Source organism: Athene cunicularia, assembly GCF_003259725.1.
Source record: "Athene cunicularia isolate RWA chromosome 1 unlocalized genomic scaffold, athCun1 chr1_part2, whole genome shotgun sequence".
Lineage (NCBI taxonomy): Eukaryota > Metazoa > Chordata > Aves > Strigiformes > Strigidae > Athene > Athene cunicularia.
In genome coordinates, this window is record NW_020799092.1 from 61,013,171 (window position 1) to 61,027,014 (window position 13,844).

General features: G+C 41.0%; 1 protein-coding gene across 1 annotated transcript in view; it reads left to right on the top strand.

Annotated features, from left to right (window-relative positions):
- The window catches only part of MAPK12 (mitogen-activated protein kinase 12), a gene marked incomplete at its 5' end in the record, with an annotated part of 41,111 nt that overhangs the window by 12,933 nt on the left and 14,334 nt on the right, over positions 1-13,844 (top strand). Inside the window, 2 exons of the mRNA XM_026867999.1 lie at positions 10,745-10,774; positions 12,420-12,467. Of these exons, the coding sequence (XP_026723800.1) occupies positions 10,745-10,774; positions 12,420-12,467 (78 nt within the window). The remainder of the gene's footprint in view (positions 1-10,744; positions 10,775-12,419; positions 12,468-13,844) is intronic.

Genomic DNA, 13,844 nt, shown 5'->3' on the forward strand with positions numbered 1-13,844 from the left:
AAAAAAACCCTCATTGCTAATTTTAAATCATTGGGATTATTTCTATATTGAAATACCTTTCTGAGTCAGATACCAGAATGTTTTCTGTGAAATTGTAAGTTAAAGAGTCTCTAAAGTCTTCAGGTCTGGGACAGCTTGGATAAAGAGGAAGGGCTATGGAATTTTGGTGACAAATCTGAGTGGGAGGTGGCAGAGAGGAGCACAAATAAATCACTTACAAGCCCGAACTAATAGGGACCAGAGTTAAACAGCTGTGAAAGATGTCAGAAGGGAGTCCGCTGAAAGAAAATAAGTTTTTAATGCCTTTCAACAGACTCACTGAGATTGAAAGAGACCTCTGGAGACTGTATAGTCCAATTCCTCTGCACAAAGCAGGGTCAAACCGATCAGGCTGTTCAGGAGCTTGTGCAGTTGGGTTTTGAGTATCTTCAAGGATGGAAACTCCACAGCCTCACTGGGCAACATGTTCCAGGGTTCAATCTCCTTTACAGCAAGGCAGGTTTTTCTTATGTTTAAATATAAATTCCTGTGTTTCAACTTTTGCCCATTGCCTTTTGTCCTTTCACTGGGCACTACTTAGAAGTATCTGGTTCTGTCTTCTTTACTGCCTCCATCAAGTATTTATGCACATCAGTAAGATGGACCGTGAGCATTTTCACAGCTGAACAATCCCATCTGTCTCAGTTTCTCCTCTTATATCAGATACTCCATTCCCACAGTCATCTTCATAGAGCTTCACTGGATTTGCTTCAGTGTCTACCTTTAACTGGGAAGCCCAGCACTGAACACAGCACTCCAGGTGTGTCTCACCAGAGCTGAGAAGAGGGCAAGGATCACCTCCCTCAAGTTCCTGGCAATTCTCTGCCTAATGCAGGATTTTGGTTGTCTTTGCTGCAGGGGCACATTGCTGACATTCAACTTGTTCATCAGGTCCTTTTCTGCGAAGCTGGTCAACCCCCAGCCTGTACTGGTGCATGGGATTATTCCTTCCTGGGTACAGGATTTTGTTGAAGTGTGGTGGGTTCCTGTCAGCCCACTTCTCCAGCCCGTGGAAATCTCACTAAGTGGCAGCACAACTATCTGATGTATGAACATTCCTCTCAGTTTTGTATCATTTGCTGACTTGATGAGGGTGCACTCTGTTCCATCATCCAGGTCAGTAACGAAAATGTTAAACAGGACTGGCCTCAGTACTGACCTTAGGTGAGGCACTGGTAGTGATGGGCCTCCAGCTGGACATCCTGCCACTGGTCACAACCCTTTGATCCAGGCAGTTCAGCCAACTGACTCAGCTCTGATCCAAGCAGTTCAGTCTACCTCCCTGTCCATTAATCTAACTCACGCTTCCTCTGTCTATAAGGGTGTTATGTGAGAGTTTCAGAAGCCTTGCTAGAATCAAGGTAAACAATGCTGACTGCCCTCCCATCATCCACCAAGCCAGTTGTCTTCTCATAGAAGGCTAACAGGTTAATTTGGCATTATTTTCTCCTCTGTAAATCCATGTTGACTACTGTCAGTCACCTCCTTGTCCTTGTTATGTTTAGAAATGGTTTCCAGAATTATTTGTTCATTACCTTCCCAGAGAGTGAGGTGTGACTGACTGGCCTTTAGTTCCTTGATCGTCTCCTTGTCCTTTTTGAAGTCATGAACAATATTTGCTTTCTTTCTGTCATAAGGAACATCTCCTGATCACCATGACCTATTATTGAGTGGCCTCTACAATGACCTTGGCCAACTTCCCTTAGCATTCCTAAGTGCATCCCATCAAGGTACAGGGACTTGTGTCTATCCAGTTTTTGTAAATATTCCCTACCTGATGATCCTCTACCAAGGGTAAGTATTCCTTGCTCCAGACTTTCCCAGTGGTTTCCGGGACCTATGTTTTAACAAATATTACTGGTAAAGATGGAGGAAAAGAAAACATTGAGTACCTTGGCCTTTTCCATGCCTCATGTCACCTGATGCTCTGTCCCATTCAGCAGTGGGCCTGTGTTTTCCCTAGTTTTCTTTTTACTCCTAGTATGTATGTAGAAGCCCTTCTTGTTGCCCTTTATGCTCCTCACCAGGTTCAGCACCAGGTGGGCTTCACCTTCCCTAACTCCATCTCTGCATACTTGGACAGCATCTCCACATTCCTGCTTGGTGACCTGACTCTGTTTCCACCTCATGTACACTTTTTATGTTCCAGTTTCCCTAGGAGCTCTTCATTCATCATGCAGGCCTTCTGCCACCTTTGCTTGATTTTGTCTTCTGCTGCCTATTTTTGTAATGTTCTGGCATTTTAAACTGTGAAATCATGGAAGGATTTATAAAAGACTAGAAGGGACCATTCAGATTTGTCTAGCTTTGAACTGCATAGGAAAGCTTCATCTTGTAGCTCTTCCAGTAAGTCACAACTTAGCTGGAGCATGGCATCTGGGAAAAAATAATTTCAAAGTAAAATTTTCTTATACTTGAACAAAAAATATAACCAGACTCCATCCTTAAGTTAGTTGTTAGACTTCTTATCTATCTTTATCTCTTGGATCTTATGTGGACTGCAGAGCCAATAACTGTAGCAAAGCAACATACCTTTTGAATTTTAGTGACTCTCACAAATATTGTTCTAAATGTATTAGCTGTCATATACGTTATGTTTTTCTTCCTCATCTTTCTGCTAAATACTGTTTATTATTACTACTACTTTTTTTCTTCTATTTGGCTTTTAAAACATGGACTGTGATTATTGAAGTTCATATCTTATAACGCAGAAAGCAGATAAACTTTAAGCTACCTGCCCATCTGTAACCTATATTAATGTGATATGAAAATGCTTCTCAATCTAGATTGATACTGCAATTCTTAAATTACAGTGTCTGCTTTTTGGATGTACAAAAATAGTGATTGTAAAAAGGCTATTACTTTTTCATTTTTTTCTTTTGGTGACACAATTCCAAGAGAAGAAAAACCTTTACCTAGCTCTGCAGGCTTCAGCCAAGTTCTTCTGCAGTGATGTCCATAAATTCCCTTTGCTGTTTCAGAGGGGCACATTGTAACGAGGCTGTGATGGCACTATCTGGAACTGAATGTCAGTCCTTGACTGCTGCTTGCACTGTACAATTTTGGTTTTACAGTTCCATGCCTGCAACATGCAAAGTATGGGCAGACTTTCATCTGCATTCGTACAGAAATAAGTGGAGTCGGTGTGCTGGAAGGTGTGTTCCATATAGGCATGTGTTTGTGCAGTGGAAATACAGAACTGGTTTTCATACAGGAAGGTCTGGCACGTTCATCAGGATGCTGATTCTTCCAGATCTATATTTGCATTGCCAAACACTGTTAAAAATAAATATTGCAGGACAGCATGCTGTTCCTGGACCACAACATCAGGAATAGCATACCCAGGTTTCCTTTGTGTCTCAGTACTTAACAGATACAGAAAGGCAAATAAATTTTTTTAGTCCCATTGCAAAAACTAGTAACTATACTCTGTTGTGGAGTCCTGCATTATTAATTTCTCTTTGACCCTACCTCGGATTTTGTGTTCTTCATTCAGTAGATTTTCACTCATGCAGCCTTTTACATATGCAAAAGAATTATCCTACTTACTCTATAGTTGTGCATTTAAATGCTGTAATTTCCACTTTCAAATGCAGAAACTAAAGCCTGGTTTGGGGAAATTGGCTTTATTTAACCTAGAGGGAATTAACCTCCAATGTGGGCTGTGAACATGGAGTTATGATTTCAGTTTTGTAGTTAGTTCCCTAATTACAAAGCCATATCGTAATAAGTGTTTTCTCAAGGACCATGTAAGTGTAATGGTTTGTTTCATTGCAGGTGACTGTCTGGGAAACAAGTTTCCAGCAGAGGCATGCTATTCACCAGAGATGAGAAACATCATTTGGGCTAATTTTACAGGCAAGCAAGATATGAACTGTAAAAAATTAGCTTGAGTTGAGTATAGTGGAAAGGATGAATAATTAATTTAATTCCAGTGAAATGGCCTAGAAATGTATTTTGGACCTAGTGGCCTAGATTACCTCACAGAGGCCAACAGAGTGAAGTTTGTGTGTTTCGAAGGTTGACACTGAAGTCTGTTGGATCAGTAAACGTGGAGGGCAAATGGAGCAACAGTGCATGGTTGACATACATCTGAAGAAAACAGAGCAGGAATTGGAGAGGATGTATTGGGTTTGTGTGGAAGTGTTTGGTAGTGGAGGACTGCAGGGGTAGTTTCTGTGAGAAGGCACAGCCAGTTCCAACAGGCTCCAAGATAGACCCACTGCTGGCTAAATCTGAGCCCATCGGCAATGTTCGTGGCACTTCTGTGATAACGTATTTGAGGAGGGGTAAAAAATGCTGCACAGCAGCTGTGAGAGAGGAGTGAGAAAACATGAGAGAAAGAACCCTGCAGACACCAAGGTCAGTGAGGAAGGAGAAAGGAGGGAGGTGCTGCAGGTGCCGGAGCAGAGATTCCCCTGCAGCCCATGGTGAAGACCATGGTGATGCAGGTTGCCCCCCTGTAACCCATGGAGGACCATGTTGAAGCAGATATCCACCTACAGCCCATGGAGGTGAATGTGCCCTGAAGGAAGCTGCAGCCCATGGAGAGCCTGTGCTGGAGTAGGCTCCTGACCAGTTTTGTGGCAAGACCTGTGGCCCACAGGGAACCTATACTGGAGCAGTCTGCTCCTGAAAGATTGTATCCCACAGAAAGGACCCCTGTTAGAGCAGTTCATGAAAGACTGTCTCCCATGGGAGGGACCCCACACTGGGGCAGGAGAAGAGCATGAGGAAGAAAGAACAGCAGAGACACCACCTCATGAACTGACCACAATCCCAATTCCCCATCCATCTACACCACTCCGGGGAAGGAGATAGAATAGTGAGTGAAGTTGAGTCTGGGAAGAAGGCAGGGCAGGTGGTTTTAGTTTGGGGTTTTGTTTCTAAATATCTTATTCTGTTATTAATTGGCAGTAAATTAAATTAGTCTTCCCCAAGTTGAGTCTGTTTTGCCCATGATGGTAATTGGTAAGTGATCTCCCTGTCCTTATCTTGACCCACAAGCTTTTCCACTGTATCTTCTCCCCCCTGTCCTGCTGAGGAGAGGGAATGAGAGAGAGAGAGACTCGGTGGGTACCTGATGGCCAGCCAAGGTCAAGCCACCACAGAGAAAAGGAGCAGGAAACTCCTGATGTTCCCCGCTACTCCCAAGATTTTATAAAAATCAGAGTAGTTCTCATTTCATGTACAAGGCAATCAGCAGCGATGCTGAGATAGTCCTAGTAAATTGGTACCTCTGGTTTCTGTAACTGTTAGATCTGTAAGAAGCTGTTCACCTGAATATTTTGTCCTTGCTCCCACATTTTTGAGAGCACAACCGTACTTACCTCAAAATGATCAGCAGGAAATAAGACATTATTCAGCTACTAGACTCTGATGTTTTGTCATTTCCTATTGCACCGCAAACATTTGAGAAGTCTTTACTGTATCTGTTCAATTAAATTTTGGATTCTTCTTGAACCAATTCATCCAGCCACAATAACACACCTAGTTGGAAATACCTTGTGGTGATTTGACTTTGGCTAAATTCCAGGTACCCACCAAGTCATCCTGTCACTTCCCCCCCTTCTCCCTTTTTTTCTCAACAGTACAAAAAGGGGAAAGAAAATAAGATAGGAAAAAACCTCAACCCTTGTGGGTAAAACAAAATCAGTTTTAATATAAGCAAAGTGAAGCAAAGGTCCACATGCGGAAGCAAAAAAGAAAAAAGCAGGTTTATTCTCTGCTTCCCATTAACAGGCCATGTTGGGCCTTCTCAGGAAGCAGGGCTCTGCCTCAGAGGACCAAGGGTGACCCCACCCCCTTCCTCCTTTCTCCCAGCTTTATCCTTGAGCAGACATCATATGGTCTGGAATATCCCTTTGGTCAGTTCGGGTCAGCTGTCCTGGCTGTGTCCCCTCCCAAGATCTTGCCCACCCTGTCCCACTGTGGGGGGGAAAATGTCAGAAAGATCCTTGGTGCTATGTAAGTGCTGCTCAGCAGTAGCCACAGCACCAGGGTGCCATCAACACCCTGCCAGCTCCCAGCATAAACCACAGCACCGTGAGGGCTGCTATAGGGGAAAATCAACTCCAGCTCGGCCAGACCCAGTACATATCTTTAAGAAATAGGAGTGGTCCAGTGCTTGAGGGACATTCTTGCAGCACTGTCTGTGTCAGGAAGTGGGTTAAGCTGAAAGCAGTATTGCTAGCATGCGGAGAAAAAAGAAAGTGGGTCAGTAATTTGTGTCTTCTTTTACTAATATCAGTTAGCTGTTTAAGAAAGGGCCTGCCAAGTTTTGCATAATAATCTTGTACTTTTTTAAGTCTGCTGTATCAGGATTAAAGACAGCCCATCTGTGTTTACTTAGATTACATTTTTGGTAGGGCGAGGAGAAAGAAATCCTACTCAGCACGCAGTTGAGGCATTATAAGGGAATACATGCAACGCCTGGGAAGGAGAAATAGGCCCATCTGTAGATCTTTGTTATAAAAGCTCTTTCAACTTCCCAAGCTTAGCCTTTCATCTTTATAATGCATATTATTTTTTTGCACCTTTTAATTTCGATGAACTATTTTGCAGTGTTTTTTTGGTGTTAAAGATGTTACCTGCGATATGCATTTGTCCTTTGTGTAAAGTACATAAGCACTTTATGGTATCTGTATTTGTGTCTGGTAAAAGTCAAGAAGGCTGTTCAACATTTTTGTCACATTGCATACTTCTATTGTAACAACCTGTTTACATGTGACATTTAAATGCATTTAGAAAAAACTCTGAGTGATGTATTGTGAAGGGATAAGAGATTTTTGCTAAACCCCCAGATCAGTTCCTTGTAGGCCTCGTTTCTACATTCTGCATGTAGACTGATTCTGAATTGGTTGTATATCAAAATGCTCAACAGGCTTGATTTTTAAAAAAATTATAAATTGGGGTCAATAGAAAGTTCATATTGAGTTCAGGAAGGTTTTTATCAAGCCCTTAGGTCTTTGCTCTGTATGTCTATACAGTCCTTGCTTATCAGTTAGTTCCTGTTCTTGCCATTTTACTGTCTTCTTTCTATAGAGAATTAAATACTCCTGTCCTTTCTTTGGTTAGCCTTGTAATTTATCAGAATTTAACTTCATCTGTAGTATGAAAAAACAGTACAATTTGATGCTGCTTAAAAACAATGATGTGCCTCTCCTTTATCTGTTTCCTAGTCAGGTCTTAGTCTGGAATTAAATTTTATTGAATTATGAGCTTGCAACTTGGAAGGGCTTTCATAATTTTTTTTTTTTTGTTTGACAGAAAAGCTGTGTATTGTCAAATAGTACAGAAGGCAAGCTGAACATAAATGTCTTTATGTAGGTAGAAAGGGGCCAGAGCTTCCAGCACTTTCAGTCTTAGGTTCCTCTTCTGCAGGAGTGCCAGTTGGGTTCCTGTTGTAGAGGTCTGGGGAGGTGGGTGGCAGTCCTGTTTCTTTTATTTTTACAGTATCTGGGAATGGACAGATAGCTCTTGGGCCATATAAACACCTGTTCAAGCTTCTATTGCCATACTCATGGTAATTACTTGCTCTAGTTCTCTCCCTGTGTCATCTCTATTTACTGTCTTTTGTTCTTGTTTATGTTGTTCTTTCTGCTTCTCTGCTTTTCCTTCCCCCTCTCACCCATTTCAGTTTTTCTCATCCTCTTCAGTTTTTCCTTCCTTGCCAAGTCACTCCTCATTTTCATTTTGCATGCTGCCTAGAATACTTTCTCCTGAGTCTTTTCTAATTCCCTTTTGATTAGCTTTTTATTTTGTGTAGAGATTGCATATACAGACAAGAATGCTTAGAATTTAGACAACTGTTGGATAGCTTCCTAGCACAATCTGAAGCTTGCATTCAAGGATTTATGCATGCTCCCAAAAATTGTCTTTGGGATAATGCACAAAGCTCCTGTGCTCCAAGGCACTTTGCTCATGTTAACTGGGTTCTTGAATCAAATGTTGTTCAGGTGAAGTGGTAGTAACATTGTGAAGAATGTGTCTGCTCTGGTCTGGATGTTTTTCCCATGTTAAAAGTGAAAAATCTGTCAATAAATGGATAATTTAATGAGGAGAATCAGTAAGAATAGAATCCTGTTTCAGAAGGTTCTTGAAATGAAATGGAAACTTTTTTGAATGAAGACTGGCATAGTTCCAGTGCTGCTACCTGCCAGAAGATAATAAAATGCAGTTTAAAAAACCCTGCTATTGTTAGAGAAACACTGCAGCACAGCACCAGTATTTCAGCTTACAGAAAGGCTGATGTGTACATTAGCACCAGGCATAAGTACTATTTCAGGTCATTTCAGTAGTGTTGTATTAAGAGGAGTGTTTAGAAAATACAGGAGCTCTCCCCAAAGTGTTAACATGATTTTGGGGCTGTGAACATTCATAAAACCTTCAGTGGGGTGAGAACGCCAGTGAAATCACACTCTTTCCCCCCAAACAGGTGAGATTAACTAAAACTCTGAAGTGTGCAGTCCTTTTAATTCCTGTTTCTACATGCTACCTTCTTAGGTGCAGAAATTCCTGGGTCTGCCAGTTATTTCTTTACTGTGTACAGTAATACCAGTGAAAATAGCCTATAGAATATTTTAAGCATCTGCTCTGGAAAATCATGAGGCTTCAGTAAGAAGACACTGAAATGATTTAGAATGTAACTAGTCATTGTGATATCCTTGATCGAATGGTTATTGGCAGAAGACATAATCTTTTTCTTAATTTGTTGAGAGTCTTAACTACTTACAGATGCACTATTTAAAAAAAAAAAAAAAAGGCATATGGACCCTCTCTGGTCTCCGCATACAAATGACAAACTTTGTCTTTCTGTATCTGGTTCTTTCCATCCTGACCCGCTTCATGCACATGCATGACAGATACAGCATTTCATAGTTCTTTGTTTGCTGTAGTGGTTTTACAGCCTGCATGCTGGGGAGCAGCCCTGCGCCCTCAGCCCCTTGTGTCTGCCCCAGGAAATCCTGTGAAGCGCTTTGGCATTTCCTACGGGTGATGTTAAACCTTGCCTAATATGCAAGTATTCTGCAGCAGGAACTGCTATACCGCAAATAGTAAGACCTGCACGGACTTGGGCATGACAGTCAGCAGTGTGCCTGTGCAGCAGCAGTGCCCTGCCATGATCTGGGCTGGATTGGTAAAGTTGTAGGCACAGGGTTAAGGGAAGTGATTTCCACACCCCCACCCCCCTGCTCTTTTCAGAATTTACAAGACCACATCAGAACCTCTGTGTCAGATGTAAGAGAAGAAAAAGTACATGTCAGAGATTTTATTTTTGTTCAGTCACTGCTTTAAAAACTCGATTCCTTAAAGCCAGATCTTGTGCTGCTTAGGTTGTATGGGTTTTGTTTAAGTTCAGAAACCTAAGTCTAAAATGCACATTGGATCTGTCTGAAGAAGTTGGCTTTGTTCTGTAGCCTTGCTTTCTTGTTTTCTGGTCCCCTTTCTTTTCCCTAGTCCCCTCATCAGGTGGACTATGAGGATCCCTTTGCAGAGGGACTGTTGTATTTACAATGTTAATTGCTCATCTTCATGGCTTCTGGGGAAGAAGACAACAGTTGCTGGGGCCATGGCTCGTTGGCAGTTACCTTGCAAAGTTCAGAACTTCTGTGCATCTTTGTGATGCCGTGCCAGCTGTCCTGGTTGGTCTTTCCTGGCTCTGACAGCTGATTCCCAGTAACTTTTTTCTCAGTTACTGTCCCATTCTTCAGGGTGGAATAAAATGAAAACTCTCCAGGTGAAGCTGGTGGGGTTTGCATCTGGGGACATTTTTTAAAAAGTCTTTATTGTTTTCATATTTCTTAGTGTCAGTTGTGTGAGCTCCCATCAGTAGTGTGGTCTGTGGGGTTCTCCACATCTGAAGTTAACAGTACTAGTATGTCCCAGGCCACTCCTGAAATGCATGTTCTTCGTTCAGGACAACTTTCTACATTTCAGTCCTTGCAAGAGATGCCTGTGTCTAACTAGTTACTAGAGGTTTGTGATGAAAATATTGTCCATTATGAAAATAGTCTCTTCTAGGGCATCATTCAGCTGATGAGAGGAACTGCATACCTCAGTAGGGAGCAGTCAAGAACCGTCATGGGTGAAGACATCTGTATTTGATTAAATGTCTTCACAAAAAAACTAGTCCTAGGTGTCCAGTTTGTTGGTTTGACATTTGTGAGCCCTTAAAAAGGTCACTGGAAGAGTGATGTGGTAAAGGAGAATGTCTTGTAACATGACCTCTTCATGTTTCACTGAGGAAGTATTGAAGCATGTAGTGAGACTTCTCAGTTAAAACCTTGACTGGCCTTCATTCTAGTCTTAAAAGATCTCTTAAAACTCAGTGCTGCTGGAGCATATGAGTCTAAACTGTGATGGCACACCAGAGACATCTATTGCAAGATAGCATGTCTGATATATAAAATGCCAAAAATTAACTGAAAATGGATTTTATCTATGGGAAGAATTAGAAAAAACTATATGATCTGTTGCAGTACTCAGACTGATTTACTGGTTTCTCTTTATTGGGGAAGAGGAATGGCAAAATGCTACTTTAATTATCTGAACATTAAAAACATAGCTAAAAAGATCTTCTGTGCAATAAATAAACATTTCCTGATTTCAGATTACCACCATGAAGAAGTACTTTCTCCCTTGTCCCAGTCAACTTCTTAAAATCAGGACCTCATTAACTAAAAAATACTCTCTCTTTTTACAGTATATTCATTCATCAGGCATAATTCACAGGGTAAGTGGAAACAGTATGTAAGATGTTGGTAATGTGAGTGGTGTTTGTGTAAAAGCATGCTTATAAATATGCTTGAAATTCAGTTTATTTTGTCTCGGTTTGATGATGCCATTTTTTTTTCAATAGGAACAAAAGGTGGTATAGCTATATTGGTGTAAGTTGGGCACTTGGGTTGCATTACATACAGCTTAGATTTGGAGTTCTAAAACTGCTTTGTGAAGTTGAGTTGTAAGTCCATGCAAAAGCAAATAGTGTCTAAACTGAGATGGAGAAGAGGTTTTTTCTGGCCTTTTTTCTTAAATGAAGATTAAACTTTTAAAAATAATGTTTAAATTAACATCATGTTAATGTTCAAAGTTGGGGGAAGAATGAAAACATAGAAATTGAAGAAGTCCAGAATTTTAGAGCCTTGAAAACCTCATATTTTGAGAGAGAGAAATTAAGCATCTGATTCTTTTTGAATTCCTGCTGTGTGTAAAGTCCCCTTAAAATCACTTTTGCGCTGTGAAGAAGGAGTTCTGAATGATGGCCTCGTGGTACCAAACAGTATAACTTCCCCCAAAACTGCATCAGAACAGTAGAAACTGTCTGCCTGTAATAAAATATCAGGAGCACCACAGAAAGTGCAGCTTTAAGCTGGACATGGAAAGTATGCAAACTGCCAAAATAATGTAATAAATTGATATTTTTATTATTCCAACACAGATTCATGGTCTAAATTTGCAGTTGCTTAGACTTTTTCTAAGCTCCCTCTTGATGACTCTTGAGTTTCTTGGTTTCATTACAGTTCTTTGCAACAATTTGTTTCTCTCCAAGGCCCCTCTGATTTTAAAGCATCTTTGTATAAAACAGGTGGATGCCTCTTAAAAAGTTCAGGGAGAAGATTCTTTTAAATGTCTTGTGCCAAAGTGTGTCAAAAAAAGGTTTGAAAAATCTGAAGGAAAATTTATTTCTGATTTTTTCTTCTTTTTGTAACTGTGAATGTCTAAGAGTCATATATATATATATGTATAGTCATATATATATTATATAGTCATATATAGAGCCATATATATATTTGTAACTGAATGTCTAAGAGTTGCAAAATCTTCTTAGTCATTGCCAGTACTGTTGCCTTTGCTGCTAAACTTAGAAGTACAACTTTGGAAGATCATTAGAAGCCTCTACAGTAGTTAAAGAGGCTTAAGGGAGGTGGTTTTTTTTTTCATGTTGCAGTTTCCATTCAGTCAGCTTTGTTAAGAAATTGGTTTTCCCACAGAAGACAGCATAGGCTTTTATGTCAAATCTTTTTTGATTACTTCTAAGTCTATGGGGGTATGGAACCTTTTAAAAGCATATTTTGATACACAGTTCTGTACAGTCCAGAAATATATATGTGAATTCTTAATTTGTGGTATGCAAGAAATTTAAGTCCAGACTTCTAGCAAAAGAAAATTGGTTTATCTGGGGGGAAAACATACTGGAAAAAAGCCAAACATATTTCTGACTCTTATTTCTATATTTATTTTTCTGATTAGATTATGCCATTGTTTTACCTGTTGCTGTTCCAAGTAGTTTTATGAAAACCATTAAACCTATATAAAATGAGCTTTGTTGTGCTTGCTGTAAAATAAGCAAATAACATCCATTTCAAATCTGATTGCAGGATCTAAAGCCTGGAAATTTGGCAGTGAACGAAGACTGTGAATTGAAGGTAGGATACGTTTATTTGAAAAGTCAGATATATCAGAAATACACCACAGAAGACAGCAGGTGCAACAGCTGTAATCTCGCTGACTGGTTTTAATGATGGGCCAGGCTTTCAGCCCATGGGCTTTCAGGACTCATGGAGAAATAGGGAATTGGTGGAAAATTAAAGGGAAGATCAGATGGGCGGTGGTAAAATCTTGGGAAAAAAATTACAAGAAACTGCTCCATATAAGTGTTTTCCCATTTGTCTGACCTCAGTCACCACAAGAATAATTAAATATTTACTTAAGAAATAAAGCCCTGAATAGTGAGAATCTGTTCACCTCCTATTCGTACGTTCTTGACTGACATAAATGTGTATTTCTTATGAATGGCAGAGGTGATGATCAATTTCTGAGGTCATTCTGGAGTCAAGCACAAAAAATGCTGCACCTCAAGCTAGAAACATTGCCCAGAATGTCCCAGCTGAAAACATCAAGTCCAGATAGAACACTCTGGGAAGCTGGTACCCAGTGCTAACAGGGGAAAGATGGGGTTTGTCTTGAGGTTATAGAGAAAGATTTCTGGTGAGGAAGTCAGTACCACAGGTTATTACATTCATGGCATCATTGGAGCACCTCCTGACTTGCGTCCCTCCGGCTGGGTGAAAGGTAGCGTAAGAACTGAAACTGCTTCTGCAGGTTTGGCATTGACAGAGCAGTCCATGCCACAGCTGTCTGCCTGCACCAAGCGTGTGCATGTGACATTAATGGTAACTCTTTTCCTGTGTGATGTGTATGTTGCAATGAATACTGGTATACAGCCTGCAGTCCCAAGCACAGATACAGGCTGGGTGATGAGTGGATTGAGAGCAGCCCTGCAGAGAAGGACTTGGGGTTATTAGTGGATGGAAAATTGAACATGACCCAGCAATGTGCACTCACAGCCCAGAAAATCAACTGTGTCCTGGGCTGCATCAAGAGAAGTGTGGCCAGCAGGTCAGGGGAGGGGATCCTCCCCCTCTACTCTGCTCTCATGAGACCCCACCTGGAGTACTGTGTCCAGCTCTGGGGTCTCCAACATAAGAAGGACATGGACCGGCTTGAGTGGATCCAGAGGAGGCCACACAGATGACCAGGGGCTGGAGCACCTCCCCTATGAGGACAGGCTTGGAGATTTTAAATTGTTTAGCATAGAGAAGGCTTCAGGGAGACCTTATAGTGGCCTTCCAGTACTTAAAGACTGCCTACAGGAAAGGTGTAGAGGGACTTTTCATCAGGGATTGTAGTGATAGGATGAGGGGTAACAGTTTTAAAGTGAGAGGGTAGATTTAGATTAGATATAAGAAAGAAATTCTTTGCTGTGAGGGTGGTGAGACACTGGCACAGGTTGCCCAGAGAAG